The 17,894-nt window shown below is 46.3% G+C and overlaps 1 protein-coding gene across 1 annotated transcript in view; it reads left to right on the forward strand.

Moving 5' to 3' along the window:
- DGKG (diacylglycerol kinase gamma) overlaps nt 1–17,894 on the forward strand; it is a 201,489-nt gene that overhangs the window by 158,282 nt on the left and 25,313 nt on the right. The window contains exon 22 of the mRNA XM_042956236.1: nt 7,844–8,021. Within this exon, the coding sequence (XP_042812170.1) occupies nt 7,844–8,021 (178 nt within the window). The remainder of the gene's footprint in view (nt 1–7,843; nt 8,022–17,894) is intronic.

Genomic DNA, 17,894 nt, shown 5'->3' on the forward strand with positions numbered 1-17,894 from the left:
AAAAAATTACTCATGACCTCTTGGTTGCCAATCCAAATGACCAAAAGTCTAATGTCAGATCTGCTGATTCTGATTAGCTATGTGACATTGGGCCATTCCAATTTAACTTCCATTTTTCTCATCTATAAAATGAAGTGGTTGGACTGAATGACCCTTTAAAACTTTGATTCCATGAGAACACAGATTCGGAAGAGAGAGAGATCCTTTTTTTGAGAGTGGACAGTGAAGAATTCATGGAGAAAATGACATTTGTAGAGATCCCAAAGAAAAGCACAGAAGGGGTACTAGGTGTCCTCAAGGGTATCCTTCCACTAAGGGACTATAATAATGGGTCTAGACAAAGAGCATCATCCAGTAATTAAGAGTTCTATAATGGAGGATTCAGGTTGACCACACTGGAACCCACTAAAAATCTGAACATCACAAAAAAAAAAAAAAAAAAAAAAAGAGAGAGAGACAAGCAAACTATAACCTCCTAATGAGATGCACTAGGAAATACCCCCATTGATAAAGTAGTCTTGACAAAAAGTCAACTCAAGTGTCAACTGTACTCAAACTTTAGACATTTAACTAATTGATTACATTTGATGTAAAATGTCAACCTTGAATCTGATCAAGCCTCTAAACCTAGAAGTACCAATATAACAGACATACAGGAGATAAACTGAGAATATGTTTAAAAGACATCTCAGATATGCAATCAGCAAAATCCAGAGTCTGGGAAACATTACAGCCTTACTTCTCAAAGTGTGGTCCCTCACACCAGCATCAGGGTCACCCCGGAGCACACACAGATGCAGTCTCAGGCCTTACCTCAGATCTCCAGAATCAGAATCTACATTTCAGTAATCCTGAAGTGACTTGTATGCACAATTGACCCATTTCGTTCAATAAATATTAAAATATAAGGAAAAAGGGACAGGGAATTTATAGATCAAAAGACAGCTAAGAGACATATCAAACAAATCTATAGACCTTTTAGACAAACCAATTATTTTTAACAATGAGATTATCAAGGAAATTTGAACAACTACCGGAGATTTATTGATATTAAGGAATTGTTACTTTTTAAGAGTGATGATAATATTGGGGTAATTCTTTTTTTTTAAGACTCGTCATTAAACATAATACAGAAGTATGTATAGACGAAATGATAGACTATCAAGAATTTCGTATAAAAGAATTCAGTATGGAGATGGGGAAATGAACTGGGGAAATTAACTGTGAGTTGCTAATTGCTGAAGGTGACATTTGGGGTACATGGGATTTCTCATTCTACTTTCCTAAGGACTTAAAAATACCCATAATAAAAAAAGATTTAAAAAGAAAGACTAAGAAGGAGTCCTCAAAGATGGGAGGAACAAATCAAGATAAGGCAGTGGCAGGGAAAGCAAGAAAGAGAATGTCAAGTCTAACGGGGACATAACGCCCCAGAGCCCTTGGGGCCTGGGTTACCTCTCCGATCTGGCCTGGGAGGGGTCATTCCAGAGAGCAGACAGACACAGCCCAACCGCAAGAGGATGAAACAAAAACAATCTGCGTTCTAAAGCAGAAAAATTCGACGTAATCCGTGGCACCGTGAATCGAGGTTAGAAGAAGGGAGAATTTCCTAGCTGCTAAAAACTGAAACAGGTCATCAAGTAAATTATGGGATCTCCTTCTCTGAGGACCTTCAGAAATAGGATCGACAGGGCTGAAATGGAGGCGGCCTCGCTCAGCAGGGAGGAGGTTCAGATCCGCCGCCTTTTTCAGGTCAACGAGGCCGGCAGGCACTGGGGCGCGGAAAAGCCCTCAGCCAGGGCAGGGAAGCATCAATGCCTCCCTCATCTCCTCGGCTCTCTGCCCCTCTCGGGGCGCACGGAGATCCTGGCGGGTGCTGGTTCTGCCCAGAATGATGGGGATTTTAGGGATCCAAGAGATCAAGGCCGGGGGGTGGGGTGGGGGAAGTGGGGCATAGCGCGGTTGGGAGGGATAGATGAATACGTATTCGCAGTGCCTTGCATTTGTACGGAAGCGTGCGCTTCGGCTTCCTAACCCAGTCTTCTGGTTGCTTACGCACTAGCCAGCCCCCCGCCAGACAAACGAACCCCGGCTCACAAAGAAACCAGAACTGTGGGTATTGTCTTCGCAAGGGAGGCAGTGTTGAACGTCGCCGACAGCTGCGGGACGGCGCAGTCCGGCCTGGGAGGAGGCGGGCGCGGACCGCTCCGGGCCGGGGCTCCGGCAGATTCCTGAACCGCTTCCAAGGGCGCAGGAGCCGAGCTGGACTCGAAGCTCCCCGCCCCACCCCGTGCGTGCATCGCCGCCTCGGACCCAGGCGGCCCGCCGTCGCAGTGTGACTGTGCGCACGACTTCGGGCGTGTGTGCGCTCGCTGCCGGGGACAAGAGCTCTCTGTTTCGGCCCCAGAGCAGGCTATAAATACCTGGGTTCAGCGCAGCCTCGGCTTGGAGGGGAGCCTGGTAGCCCAGTCCTAGGTTAGGGAAGGCTAAAGTGCGCGCAGGGACCGCCGCCCTCCTTGCGCTCTCCCCAGGAGCCCCTGGGCCGGAGCAGGGGGAGGGGGCCCAATGACGTCATGGAACTGGTTGGAGGATTTAGCTCAGGAACCCGCCCGGGAGCAGCCCCAGGCCGATGTTCTATTTAAGCCGACAGTGTACCACCCTCGGCTCCACTTTCCCAAATCCGGCACCGCAGCTTTCCACTTTCCCAAGACCTACATGGGCTTGGGATTCTGAAAGAAATCAATGTGTGATGTCTAGGCCAAGAACCCCGGAGAACGGACATGCAGGTATGGGCTGACAAGGCCCTCACAAGCTTGGGTTGGGCCATGAGGCCATTAAAATACTTCTAGCAAGGCCTCAGGTAGGGGGACAATGATTTCAGGCTGAAATATGCCTCGTGGCACAGTTAATATTGTTATTAACTGTAATAACAACGTAGACAGTTATGGAATGCTACTGCCTTCCAGAGACCAACCAAACCCTTAAAGTGAGAGTTACTCCACCACCCCACCCCCATTTTACAGATGACAGACTAAAGCTCCAAGAGGTTAAGGAACCATCGCGAGATCACACAGCCGCCAGAGTCAGAGCCAAGATTTAAATCCATCATCTCTTTGTCTTCAAGGCCAGGCGAGCTCTTTCCAAGACACTGCATTGCCTCTCACTTTTCAAATAGGTGCATTCCAAAGGTGGGGGCACCTACTGTCCAACAGCCCCTAGGCTCCTCCCATCTCTTCTATTTGCCCCGGTCTGCCCATGACCCAAGACATAATGGGGGAAGGGGGCAATCTATCAGAAAGCAGAGGGAGGACTGTTTGCTCTTCTGGAGACAGGTTAGCAACTTACCAAGTTAATAGCTAACCTTTCTAGCTGGTTATGGCTGGCGATGGAGGGGACAGGGTACACTTAGAACTGCAGTAGGGAAAAAAAGATGACTCTGGAATACGATGTGCCAAGGGCTGTGCTAGTGGTATATATTTTTTTTTTTTTTAACAAAGCTGGCACAGAGGCAAGAACTAATGCTGGTATCCAACATCGATGTGCCGGGCACTGCTCTAAGTACTCTGCAAGACTTAGTGGTGGGAAGATTTCAATTATTCAGACAACAGCTGGAGTTTAATTTTGCTATAAGTCTAGCATCAGCAAAAGTCCCGATTTGCCTCATTGACTCTTTCGTCTCCAGAGTGGGATATAGCATCTGACTGCCTGGGTTTGCATCCTAGCTCTGCCAGCCTATAGAGGGGCAAGTTGTGTAGATTTGAGCAAGCACCTTACCTCCTTTAAGGCCCTGGCATTTGGGGGTAGCAGTGGTGCCCCTGAGGGTCTCGAGAGAGACTGCAGGGGAGGGACCAGCACAGTGCACAAGGAAGCTCTTGCCAAACATAAGCTGCTAATACTATTATTATCACCTCTGGAAGGGAAGGGACATTTTAACCAACAAAAAGTAGATTGAGATGATGTGGAAGTAACTATAGCCAAGAAGGAAAGTGGCCGTTTTGTCTCAGAGGTGTTATGGATATAGGAAGACACAGTTGGGTGCAGAGTATGTATGTATGTGTGTGTGTATATATATATATATATATATATATATATATATATACACACACATACTTTTTAATATCCATATATATATACGTGTGTGTGTGTGTGTGTGTATGTGTGTGTAAAGGATGGAAGGAATAGAGGATATTCCAAAATAAATTTTGAACAATTCATTAATTCTATTGGGAAGAAAAAGGAAAAGAGTTGTAAAAATAACCATGACAGTCACAGGGAGCACTGGGTTGAGCCGATGCTTTCAGGGGACTGTACACATACGTGCAAAAGCAAAGTGTGGGCATGCAGCCAGGTGTGAATGCACAAAAGCAACTCAACTTGAAGTTGGAGGCCAAGCAGAATGTTAGATGATGTTTGAAGCAAAAAAGAACATGGAAAGGATAGCTCATTAGGACTTTGCCTCCAAAAGAGTTTTTATCTTTTTCAAGAGAGAGTAGCCCTAACAAAAAATGGAAGGCCAGATGCTAAAGGTGGATACCACAGCCCAACACAGAGCAGTAGAGAACTAACTGGCCTTGGAAAATACATACACTGGAATCCAAGTTGCTGGACAAACCTACATACACGTCATTCAGGGGCCACTTTGACAAATCTAGAAAACAGAGTGGGATTGATCCAATGAGAGGCAAATGGACAGATGTCCCAGTTTTCAGAAAAGTAGAAAAGGAGACATGCCAGTCCCTGGCAAGTTTCTGGAATAAATTATTAACCAACTCTTTGCCCTTTGCACACAGGTATTAGTGATTTAATATGCGTCCTCTTATTCCTTTTCTGGTAGAGGTTGTAGGGTGGTCATTTAGGAAATGCCATTGGATCTCAGCACAGTCTTATGCTTTCATGGAGAAAATACAGGATTGAGGTCTGGAGACCTAGATACTAATCTGGCTCCACCATTAGTAAGTTGAGTGACCACAGGCAAGTTCCTAAACTTCTCTGGCCCTCATTTATGAAAGATGGGACATGTTCTTTTAAGGCATTCTCATTTTTAATATCCATGATTCTACATTGTAATGAAAAATAGACTGACAGTCCAGAGGATGTAGCCCCGGTAGGGCAGCCACACCTCGTGGGCTGTTTAAGCAGTGTCTGCTGTCTTAAACTGACCAGAGAGAGGGCTTGGTCCCTGCTTTTGCCCTTTACATACATGTTTTAATGACTTAACCCCCAAATGATACAAAGGCTATGGCAAGGGGTCATAGAATAAGGATTTAAAATAAACCAGATGGACAGAGGGGGCTTAGGCTAAGAACCAGATGAAATTGATTGACATCAATATAAAGCCCTATGTCTAAGTTATTTTTAAAAATACCTACATGGGGCACAGGGTGCCTCGGTTGGTTAAGCATCTGACTCTTGATTTCAGCTCAGGTCATGATCTCACAGTTCATGAGATTGAGCCCTGCATCGGGCTCTGCACTGACAGCATGGAGACTGCTTGGATTCTCTCTCTCTCTCTCTCTCTCTCTCTCTCTCTCTCCCCCCCTCTCCTCCCGCCGCCTCCCCCCCCCCAACTATTTCCCAAAATAAATAAATAAACTTACCAAAAAATACCTATACACGTTCACAATAGGGAAGAGCTGGCTGAGAAGTAGATAATGGGATGAGGGTCCGAGTGTCTGAGACAACCACCATTCAAGCTGAAGTGATTCTGCTGTCATCTAGCTGCTAACAAAAGAGCTAGTGCAACTGTGGTCATATTTCACCATAAGGATAATGATAAAGAGGGACACGTGTTGCACCCTTACCTGGGCTTCCCTCAGTATCTCATTTCTGGGAAATGATAGTGTTAGAGGAACCCAGCCCCAGGAAGTGATCCTGCCATGGCCTCCTGTGCCATCAGATCTTGTGGTTGGTGTTATTTTTCAGTGTTGGAGGACATACAGAATAGGAGGGTGGCAAACAACAGTCTGTGCAGAATGGGGCAACCAGGATGGGGAGAGTCTGAAAACCAAAGCCCACAGGAGGGGCTGAGAGAGTTGACAGTGTTCAGCCCAGAGGGTGCACAACTTAATGGTGGAGCCCTAAGGACTTAGCCTCTGACTGCCTGCCATCAAATCTATGTGCTTACATTTGTACGTTGTGTGACTTTGGGCAAGTTACTTAACCACTTGTTTGTCTCCATTTCCACACATATAAACAGGGGATAGCCAAGATTATTAAGGTAATACGTGAGATGTGTACGAAAGCTTAACCTGGCATATGGCAGTGCTTAGTACGTATGAACAGTGATGGTGATGATTGTCATCTTGTATTTGGTGGGCTGTCCCCATGGAGGAGAAAGGAGGGTCAATCTGTCTGGCTTTAGCAGGGAGAATAGGACCAATAGGTAGAAGCAGGAAGAGAATCTGGTTCAACATAACGAAGCAACCTTTCAAATAATCAGAATTTCCCAGCGAAGAAATGAGTTTCTGATTACCAAAGAAGCTCACTGCATTCCATTTCATAGTTGGGGGACAAGCCATGGAGATGATAGGGTGCCATAAATTAGAGTTTTGAAGAAATCAGGAGGTAAGCAAATGTAAATGGCAACAAGCCAAGCCTTCCTGTTCCTCCTCTGTTGAGAAATCTCTGGAAGTTTAGATTTGTAGGTAACCTCAAAGACAGTGGATTTTTATTGCATACTTTGCATTTTTCCTGCCTCACAATAAGTAAGATAAAGACCTTGGGCTTTACAGTCAAATTCCCTAACTTTGAAGCCCTGCTTTTTTATATCATCAGCTGTACAACCTTGAATAACTTAGCTCACCTCTCTGGGTCTAGTTTTTTTTCCTTCTGTAAATGAAGTAAACTACCTCCAATCCTGAGGAACAAAGATCAGAGCGAATATATTTCTTGCTGCATTGGTAAACAGTATGCCAACAGTAGACTGATTATAGATATGTGAGACAGGCAGATTCAAGCCTTCTGGCCTTTTGTACCTGGCGGGGGATGCGGGTGGTAGAGATTGGATAGAGAAACTCTGCTGCGTCAGCAAGCACATATGCCAAAATTGCACTTAAAATGCAGATACAGGAGACAGGCGAATTCTGAAAGGCTTCCAGATCTTTTTTCCTTTGTTATTGAAGTGTGGTTGACACACAGTGTTACATTAGTTTCAGGTGTACAACATAGTGATTCAACAACTCTGTACCTTACGCTGTGTTCATCACAAACATAGCTACCATCTGTCACCATACAGTGCTATTACAATACCGTTGACTGTATTTATTCTCCATGCTGTATCTGAAAGCCTTCCAAGTCTTAAAGTCTTGTGCTTCTCACAGGGGGGATAAAAAGGGAGGGGGTGAGGTGAATTTCTCTGTCCTTTGTTGAAAATCTACTGTGCATTAAGGTTCTGGGCTCAGCGTCCCACCATATCTTCACAGTGGTTATGCAAAGACAGAATTGATGATAATGAGATGATAATGAGAACAGGTTTGCAGTTTTCTTGTGAATCATCCCTGAAGCCCCCCTAGATCTATGGAGGACCTCTGGGCCCTTCTAGTCCTCAGAGCCGACCAGGATCGCATCTCCCCCAGTCCACTACAGTGGCCAAAGCATTAGGGCTCGTCAGCTTTGCCCAGGATTCAGCATCTGACAGAGGCAGGCAGGTAGCTGAGGGCCTGTCACGCCCTTCACGAGAGCCCCCACCACACATGCGCATGTGCATACACACACACACACACACACACACACACACACACACACACACAGACACACACACACACACACACACACACACACACACAGCCTTGGGTTGGGATACACTGAGAACACTAACAAGTGACCTTTTCTCTCTGTCCCTCAGTGTGACGGGGTTGGGGTAGACCTGAGCAACATCTTCCTTGAAGGCATTGCCATTCTCAACATTCCCAGCATGTACGGAGGCACCAATCTCTGGGGAGAAACCAAGAAGAACCGGGCTGTGATACGGGAAAGCAGGAAAGTCGTCACTGACCCCAAGGAACTGAAATTCTGCATCCAAGGTAAGCAAGGCATGAGGAAAATTGCTCTAGGTCAGTGTCCCAGTGAGAGGAGTATTCAGGTGGGCCTATTAGCAAACTGTATCAGGACCAACAGCAGGCTCTAGAAGGTCCTACAGCCCAACAAGGACCCATTTGGGGCCATGCTGACTTATCCCTGTTGTTGCAAAATCTTACCACCTAATTGAGAAGAGAAGATAACAATAAGGGATCCCTAAATGACAGTCAGTGATCAAACTGGGGATCTGTGAGGTCAGGAGTCAAATGCTGCTCTCTAGGTTACCCGTGTCCTCGCATAACTAAACCCAATGGTCACTTCTCAAACTTGATCTTACTTCACTCATCAGCAGCATTTGACCCAATCTCTCCTTGTTCCTGAAAATACTGTTCACTTGGCTTCCAGGATTCCACATCTTCCTGTTTTCCAGCTACCCCACTGGTTACCCCTTTTCAGTCTCTTTCTCTGATTCCCCATCTCTGTAACCTCTTGGTGCTGGCGGTCCACAGGCAAGGGACTCAACCCTCTTTTCTGTCTGTACTCCGTCTCTTGATGACCTCATCCAGGCGTGAGACTTTATTTAAATACCACGTGAGTGTCAGTGACTCAGCATATCTAAAACTGAACTCCTGATGTCCCTCCCACAAAACTTCTCCACCCAGAGACTTCTCCATTTCTGTTGATGTTAACTCCAGCCTGCCCATTGCTCGAGCGGAAACACTCGGCACCCTTTTATCTCACATCTCATATCTAGTCTATCAGAAAACCTGTTAGCTCTACTTTTAAAAAACATCCAGGGTCCCGTCGCTTCTCACCACTGCATTTCTGCCACCTTGATCTGAGCCACCATCTGCTGTCCCCTGGATCACTACAAATCCCCCTAACTGGATTCCTTGCTTCTACCCCGTCCCTGTAGAGTCTCTTCTCACTATTGCATCAGAGTACCCCTGGGAAAATATGTCAGATTATGCCATTCTCTGGCTCAAAATCCTGCAGTGGCTCAGAGCAAAAGCCAGAGATCTATATGTGGCCTAAAGGGCCCTAGATGGTCAGGCCTCATGTTACCTCAGCGACTTCATCTGCCACTACTCTCCCCCGTCAGCCCAGCCCCCCTGGCTCCTCTGATGCAGCAGGTTGCTTCTATGGACTGACTGTTCTTTCTGACCAGAGCAATGGTCAGATGCCTTAGAAGCCATCAGCTGGACCTTCCCCTATTAACCCACCAGGATATATATCCCTACCCCTTACCAGCCATTTCCACCAATGAACCAGGTAGGAACTCAATCAGAGTACCTGGGCAGCTCTGAATCTTCTATGGATTGGATGAATGGCCACCCTGATCCTCAGGGGTTCTCAATGGACTGGTGAGCTGAGGGAGGAAAGCCATGTGTGAAGGTGTTGACAGAGATACCACATCAAGAGCCAGGAGACTGGGTTCCAGTCCAAGTACTGGCACTAACCTATTTTTGGCATCTCAGCTTTCTTTGCTGTAAAACCAGCATCTCATGTAAAATTTTGGTAGCTAAATGAATGGGGTCGAACCAGATCATTGGTTCTTAGACCAGGCCTGCTTGTTGAAAATGAAGATGCCTGGGCCCTAGCCCAGATCTACCCAATAGTCTCTGTGTTGGTTCCTGGGAACCTAAATTTGTAATGAGCACCCCAGACAACTCTGATGGGCTGCCAGATTTGAGAACCACTAACATAGACAAAGTATCCGTGGATCTGGGTCTGTGTTCTTTGATGTCCCAGGCTGCAAATGCTCAGATTGGATGTGATCTTACCATAGGAGACAAAACTTGGCTGACCAACAAAGGGAGGAGTTACTTGCTTATTTGGGACCCATCTGTTACACAATCAGATTGTTATATTCCAAGTCAAGGTCGTCAAGGGGTATCATCTCCACACCTCCACCCTTTGAGAGAGGACTCAGGAATTTTAATTTCTCCGTTGCTCTCCTAAGTCCCCTTTATTTTACCCAGTAAACTTTTCAATTTGTATAAATTATTAAACTGAATAATGTGTTCCTCCTTCCTCCCTTGGCAGGGGAAGTTGTGGGTGCTGGCAGAGGGTGGGGGAAGCACTGGAGGTTATAGAAAGTTTATGCAGACTTTCCCACCCTGGTGCTCGTACCCTAACTCCCACCCTGACAACCCGTTCCATTAGAACAGAATCGTGGGAGAATCCTCCCCTTACCCCCATCCACGGCATGGGGAAGCTCTTGCTGAGGATGTGTTCTGCTTAGGACTCAAAGATAAAACCCTTATCTTCTCCTTACATATATGATCGTGTATCTTCCCCTTTAAGCAAGGGTAATGTGTCTGCTGATTGCTCTTGACCATCATCTACAGGAACTCTCTTCCCCAAATCCCCTTTTCCCACCCCCAGAATGTGCTATCAGAGCTAAAACTGAAGCTACTTCCTGTTCTTTAGATGAAGACATAAGCTGATCAGAGCAGAGTCCAAAGGGGAGCCTGGCTTCTGGGCTTTACAGAGACAGCAGCATTGAGCTTCCTTTTGAAAGGGCCATGATCTCATTTACGTTGAGATGTTAAATGGGGGGAGGGGGCAGGAAGCTAAAGAGACAACCTATTTTAGTAGAAAAGCATCGGCCTGAGAGTCAAGAGACCTGGGTTCCAATCCATACTCTGCCTCTCACTAGTGTGTGACGTTGGGAAGGTCTTTCACTCTTGTGGGTTTCAGTTTGTTATCTGTAAAATAGGCAAGTGTGACAAGCACATAGACTCCTATAGATCATGGGTTCTTCACGGCTTTGCAAAATTAAGGAATGGACAGGTTGTGGTCTAGGTGGGCTCTTTGAGCGAAATTGTATGGCAGGTTCCTTTCATCTTTCAGTGTGTTTTGTTTCACATTTTATAGGCCAGCCGCTGAGAAGGCAAGTATCTCTCTATATAGGCTGTTCATTTGCTGGGATTCTTTACTCCTTGGCAATTTCATTGGGATTGGAGGTGAAGAAAAAGTCAGGAAAGCACAATCAGAGGGAAGCAACTTATCTTAGGAGGTGTAAGAGGAAATGACAGTAGAAGAGGTTACTGTCAAACCTCTGTCATCACAGATCAGTCTTTCTCCTTAGAAAAGTAATCCAAGAAATAAGGTCATTCAAGATGAGCATGGGATGAGTTCTATGAAAACATTGCATAGTTTAGAACACAATGAGTCCTGGGAAAATCACCAAGCTTGCAATTGAATGACTTGGGTTTACATTTAGGCTTTACACTTTCTGGTTTTATAAACCCAACTTCCTTGAGTCTCAGCTTCCTCATCTGTAAAATGGGCATAAAAATTCCTAACTTGTCATGAGGATAATAGATGTGAAAGTGTCTGGAACATAGTAGAAGCTCTTAAAAAGAAATTCCCTCACCCTTAATCCTAGTTTTATTCTGGAGCATACCAGTTGAATTTCTGATTTTGAAGTTCTTATCTTTAGCATTGCCATCTACCTTTACTATCACTAAAAAGGAGCAGAGCTCCTGCCAAAGTCCAGCCCAGCCTTTGTCCTAGCACATTAAACTTATACCATCAACTGTACCAGCATCTCCTAGACCTTTCATGTTCCAAGCATGGAGGCTGGCTGTTATTTCCTCTTTGTATCCCCACTGCTTGACCCAGTGTAGTTAGTCCAAAAAAAAAAGTTGTTGGATAATAAGCAGTACATGGACATCGGTTCTTTTTAGTTTTTATAACACCAATAAGAATAGTGACAGAGAGTCTCCTCCATTTGTCAAATCTTTCATTTTGGCTTGCAAATAGTTTTGCATATATTAGCCTATTGTGATCCTAACCAGAACCCATGAGTAAGGTCATACCCACTCCCTTCCACATCCCTATTTCATAGCTGGGGAAAAACAAAGACCCAGAGAAGGGGTAGGACTTATACAATTTATGTTCAGTGGTAGCATCAGAACCAAGACCATGATTCCTAGCTAGCCCCAAATGGCTAGTGTCCAACCAGAAAATTTCTCTGAGGTCCTACTGTGTGTATTGTACAAGCCAGGCACTGAGAAAACAGAAAATGTTTATATGCCAGTCCAAGGAAAAGCTCCACAGATACTTGTGGAAATTCTGCTCCTCCTTTAAGGCCTGTGTCAAAGGCTGCCTCTTTTCTGGTGGCACCTCTGGAAGTGAATCCAGCCTCTGAATTCCTAGAGCACTTAAGCTTCCTGTCTTGACAGTACTCTGATTATGGGTTGTCTTGTCATTTCTTTCTCTTGCAAGTGCCTGGAAAATGGTGAGCATGTGGTCTTCATCTTTATGTTCCCTTCAAAGCCTAACATCCTACCTACCTGGCTCACATTGTTCTACAGAAATGCTTTTTGGAGGGAGGGAGTAGGGAAGAAGGGGAAGGAATCTTGCCTTTGGTCTGCCAGCACAGCGGGCAGTAGATTCTGGAGCTGGACAGGAACAGGCACTTAATAGACAATCTTGGAGGGAAAAAAAAAAAGGAATGTATTTTAAAGAGTTATATGTGAGTATTTGTGAAGCTGAGAGTTTCATCTCATGATACCATTAGAAACTCAGTTAATAAGTAAGATGTGCAAGCGATCTGCAAATAAGTAATTCAGATATATCTTGAGGACTTGGAGTCAGTGTAGGTAGGATAAGGGACTAAACATTGAACTAGAAGTTGAAAGACCCAGGCCTTCCCACCATCAGCCATGTGACATTGGTTAAGTCATTTAACCTCTCCAAGCCTCCATTTCAATCCATACAAAGTGGACACAATTACAGTCTCTCTCCCTCAGCATTGTTTTGAGAGTTAAATGAGATCATCCATGTAGAGCATTTAGGAGAGTGCCTGGAACATGGTGAGCATTTGATCAATAGTAATCAGAATTATTGTTAAGTGATAAATGGAGGGTGATAAATATTTAGTATGTGGTAAGAAAGGGGCCAGATTTAGAGCTTCACTCTATTAACCTCTGCTTCAGAAATGAGGTCTAGATTATCTTTCAATTACCTGTGGCTCTGACAACCTGTAACTCTAGGGTTATTTGTTGGCACTGTGCTTGAGTTCATATGGCTATTACTTCCAGTGTGGAAGTCACCCCTGAGTTGGCTCTCCAGTGAATCAAGATAAAGACAAGGGTGCCAAGTCTTGAATCCAGGTGAAGCACCAAGGGCATGACACAAAGCTGGATCAGTCCGTGCAAAGCCCTGGGGAGCTCCACCATTGTTTCCCTCTAGCCCCACCCTATATACGAATGAGGGGACTTCCTACACATTTTCTCCCAATTCTTCACTGAGCTTCACGTCTGCCCCAATCCAACCTTTAGCCTTAAACCAGCAATAGCCTTCAGGCTGTATCACCCACACCTACGCTCCTCTGTCTATCTGATATTAAAACAACATTTTTCTCAGAGATTTCTTAGTGCATCCCACTTGAACTGCACACAGGGTATCCTAGACAAGGTTCCAAACGGAGAGGGCAAATCTCCTCAGACTTTCACGTCAGTTTTCCAGCAGTGGAGACAGGCTTTCTATCATTTATTCAGCACACACTTACGGAGTACCTATCAAGTGCCAGGCACCAGGGAACAATGATGAGCAAAAACAGACACAGTCCCTATAGCCCTTAGGGAGTATGGGAGCCAGGCCTCAATAAAATAATCCACAGGCACGTGATTAGGATCCGAGATAAATGCCAAGAAGGAGAGTCACATGTCTACCCCGAACCCCAGCGAGACCAGCCAGCCAGTGTAGCTCACGGATATGTCTCATTCAAACCAACTGAGCAGGCAACACACAGGCCCCCTCCTGGCAAGTGCCTCATCATAGATCTGCCCAGATGCAGAGGTCTTGCCTGGGAAGGGTCACTTTGGTTGACCCTACTACTTTACAGGCACACATCGTTCTCTCTGCCTCCACGCTGTGCCTGTGTAGATTTTCACTGATGTGTGGACCATCCCCTAAATCTCAAAGCGATGGCATGGGCCGCCAGCCAGCCATCTCAGACTCACATTCCCAGGTGAGGAGCCGGAGCTCAGATGAGCCAAGAAAATAATTGTGAGCTTGTGAGTTCTTTGTTTCTCAGCACGTCCTTTTCACTTGTATGAAACCATGACAGAAAGTGGCCTGTGGGGTTCAGGAGCTGTCCAGAGTTGGAGGTTCCCAATTTTCCAATTTGGTGGAGCTCTGACTGGAAAGATAGTCATAATGAGCGGTAGTCAGCCACTTACTGCTCACTGGGGTTAAGAGAAAGTAGAAATGTTTCCAGCAACTGTGCATTTCACAGAGGTCTTTCTGGCTAAGGTCTCTCCTGGGGGCTGAGGTAGAGCAAGGCGAGTTATCCCTAAAGAGCCGGGGGTACTTGGGTGTGTAGTGGGACTCCCCTCAGCTCTGGGAAGTAACCATGGCAACATACATGTCATTCCTCTTAACCCGTTGCAGGCCTACAGAGAAACTCTGCTTTGCCTTTCACAGGAAATTACAGCATTGTCCTTCAGTCCTTCAGGTGCCCACATCGGAATCAATATGCCCCAAATGAGGTGTTATCTTCTCCCTCTTTATACACCCTTCCATCTCTCTGAAAGCCTGCTGCCCCCTGTCCATGTTCCTTGCCTTGTTAATGGCATCACCTGTGGCCCAAGCTGGAGACCCAGAGTCACGCATTTCTCTTCACGGCTGATTGTGGAACTCTCCTACAATTCTCTCCTTACATGGTGTCTGCCACCTGACCGTGAGCTCTTCAGCTCCAGATGTCGCAATTCCTTCTACATTCTTGTGCCTGACAAAGTCTCTGAGACCTCAAAAGGTCTTAGTTAATATTAGTTGACCGGAAGCACCCAGGGTCAGGGGCACCTGGAGTGGTGAGTTAGTGTTTGAGTTGATCCCTCAGCAAAGTGGAATTTGTGTGTGTGGTGGGTGCTAGGGCACGATGTTCCAGGGCCCCTGTGCCAGCATCAGCCTGTACAGGAGGCTGGGGGTGGGGGGGTCCACCTCCCAATCCTCGCTCTTCCCTTCTCCAGGCCCCTGTCTGTTCCCCGCTGACCCTACATGAGGTGTGGCTCTCAGGGCACCTGGCAGGGCTGTCTGGGGGATCTGCGGGGTGGACCAGGTATGCTTTTTTGCAGCTTCCAAATGAAGGCCACACAGCCTAGTTCTCAGAAGCCCGTTTCTATAGAAACTAGAACGTTTTCTATGTAGCATTGAAATCCCAGAATCCCAGGTCTCTTAGAAATCTAGAGATCATTGTGCCCTCTAGATAAGGAAAGTGAGGACCAGCAAGGTAAAGTGGCTTGCCCTTGGCCAAACCCATACTGAAGTGCAGGTCCTTTAGCTCACACGGGCCAGTTCCCAGTACACTAGAGCAGGGATTGGCAAACTTTTCCTGTAAAGGGTCACATAGTAACTATTAAAATAGTTAGGCTTTGTGGGCCATAAGGTCTCTGATGCAACTATCTGACTCTGTCCACTTAGTGTGAAAGCAGCCATGGACAATACACAAATGAATGGACGTGGCCGTGCTGCAATACAACTTTATTTACACAAACTAGCATCGGGCTGGATTTGCCCAATTTCTGCACTAGAACCTCATATGGTCCACAACCGGCAGCAAGGGCATCACCCGACAGTGTCAGAAATGTAGACTCTCGGGTCCTAGGCCAGACCTGGTGGAGCCGAATCTGGGTTTCCACAAGAACCTTTGGTGATCATGTGTGTGTTGAAGTTTGAGAAGCACTGCACTGGTGAGCCTAGCGGCTCCCCCCTGAGAATGCCAAGAAGAAACCTTATGGATTAGGAAAATGAGACCCAGAGAGATTAATGGACCTGCCCAATGGGTCACACAAATTGGTGGATCTGGAACTAGAGCCCAAGTCCTAGTCTTTCAAGGTGGAATTCTTTCTGCACACACCAGAGTACCTGCCCCAGCCCCCTCATTTCTGGCTGTCCCTGACCCAACTAAATTCACTGGAAATTAAACAAAAGCAACCCTTTATTCTTCTTCAGCTGACTTCTGAATCAAGAGGGCTCTGACTCCAGCTGTGTCTCCTCCTCTTCCCCACCCCATCCCCAACCAAGACCTGGGAGGGGTTGGCAAGATAGAATGTGCCTCTGGAGGCTGCCTCATCATCTCTAGGATGGGGGAAACTTGTTCACACAGGGTCAAGCTGCAGTCAAACTTCTACTTAATTCCTGCCTTAGGAAGTTTGCTGCTCAAAACAGAACCACAGAGCCATTGAACCTTTCATTTTTCACATGCAGAGGAAACTTCTAGACTAGAGGGCCTAGACTACCTTAGATTTTTTCCTCTTCTGTTTGCCCCATCTTGGCCCACACACCAGACCCTGTTTCTCTGTAGCAGCTTTTTAGCCATTTAATATCAGGTGTCTCCTAAGACCCAGCCGACAGCAGAACTCCATGCTGGCCACACATTCCACACAGCCTGAACACTGGTGCCCTTGATCCGTTCCTAATTTGGGTACAAAGTGTTTCATGTCCTCAATTTATCAATAAATACGTACTGAGGTGTTCTTTACTGAGCACTTACTTCTGGGGTTGCATATTTAATTACAGATCTTCCTGGACTTACGACAGGGTTGCATCCTAGTAATCCCATTGTAAACTGAAAATACTGTAAGTTCAAAATGCGTTTACGACACCTAACCTACCTAACCCACATCGCAGCATAGCCTACCTTAAACGTGCTTAGAACACTTACATTACCCTACAGCTGGGCAAAACCATCTCACACAAAGCCTATTTTATAATGAAGTGTGAACTATCTCTTGTAATGTAATGAATCCTGTACTGAAACTGAAAACCAGAATGGCTCTTTGGGTATGGAAGGGTTGTCATGTATCAGTTGTGTACCCTGTGATCGTGTGGCTGGCTGGGAGCTGTGGTTTGCTGCCCCTGCCCGGCATCATGAGACAGTATGGTACCTCATATCACTGGCCTGGGATTCAAAATTTGAGATATGGTTTCTACTGAATGTATGGCTTTTGCGTCTCTATAAAGTCAAAAAAATTGCAAGTCAGACATCATCTGTATTTAATCCACTTTATGGCTGAGGACACTGAGGTTAATGGGGATAAGCGGCCCACGAAAGGTGTACATGATAGAGCCTGGATTCAAACCTGCCTTCAAGTACTGCCAGTGTTCCAGGTGCTGTGGAAGATGCAACCAAGAGTGGGATGTGTCCTGACCTCCAATAGTTCACAGTCTACCTACAGGAGATCTATGCAGAACAGTAGTGTTAACACTGGTATGATAGGCAAGTGCCATGGAGTGGCAGAAACAGTATCATACGAGTGTGGGAGGCAAGAAAAAAAAAGGCTTTCCTTAGGAACTTGATCCCCAGCTGTCAGTACTGTGCCATGCATCTAGGAGGTGATCGGGAAATATCTGATGTAAGAATAAGTGGATGCATGAATGAATGAATGAGCAAGGTGCGATGTGTGTGTGCTGTACTTGAAGCTGGCAAGGATTTGAAAAGACGGTGAGGGAGAAGAGGGGAAGGGGGGCTGGAGCACTAGCGTGTAGAGGTAGCACAAGGGAAGGCCAGAGAGATAGAGACCCTGGAGTAATGTGCCACAGAATTGGTTCATGATCCTCGAATAATAGGAAGAGAGGAAGAGGTGACGGGGTGTAAGCCCGGAGCAATAGGATGGGAGAGTAGTATGCAGTTTGGGTTAGGGGACAGGAGAGGGGACTGGTGGCAGGAGACCTGTTCAGAGGCTAATGCATGATGCAGGCTTACAGCTCTCAGGTCCGGAACCGGGAGGCTGTGGCCCAAAGGAAGAAGGAACAAAAGCCAACAGGAGTAGGGGTCAGACAGAGGGGGCGCTGCCACGTGCGTGGTTCCTCCCTCCCCACAAACCAGCCAACAGGATCCCAGCTTCTGCCCACACACCCCG

The sequence above is a fragment of the Panthera tigris genome, chromosome C2 (assembly GCF_018350195.1).
Source record: "Panthera tigris isolate Pti1 chromosome C2, P.tigris_Pti1_mat1.1, whole genome shotgun sequence".
NCBI lineage: Eukaryota > Metazoa > Chordata > Mammalia > Carnivora > Felidae > Panthera > Panthera tigris.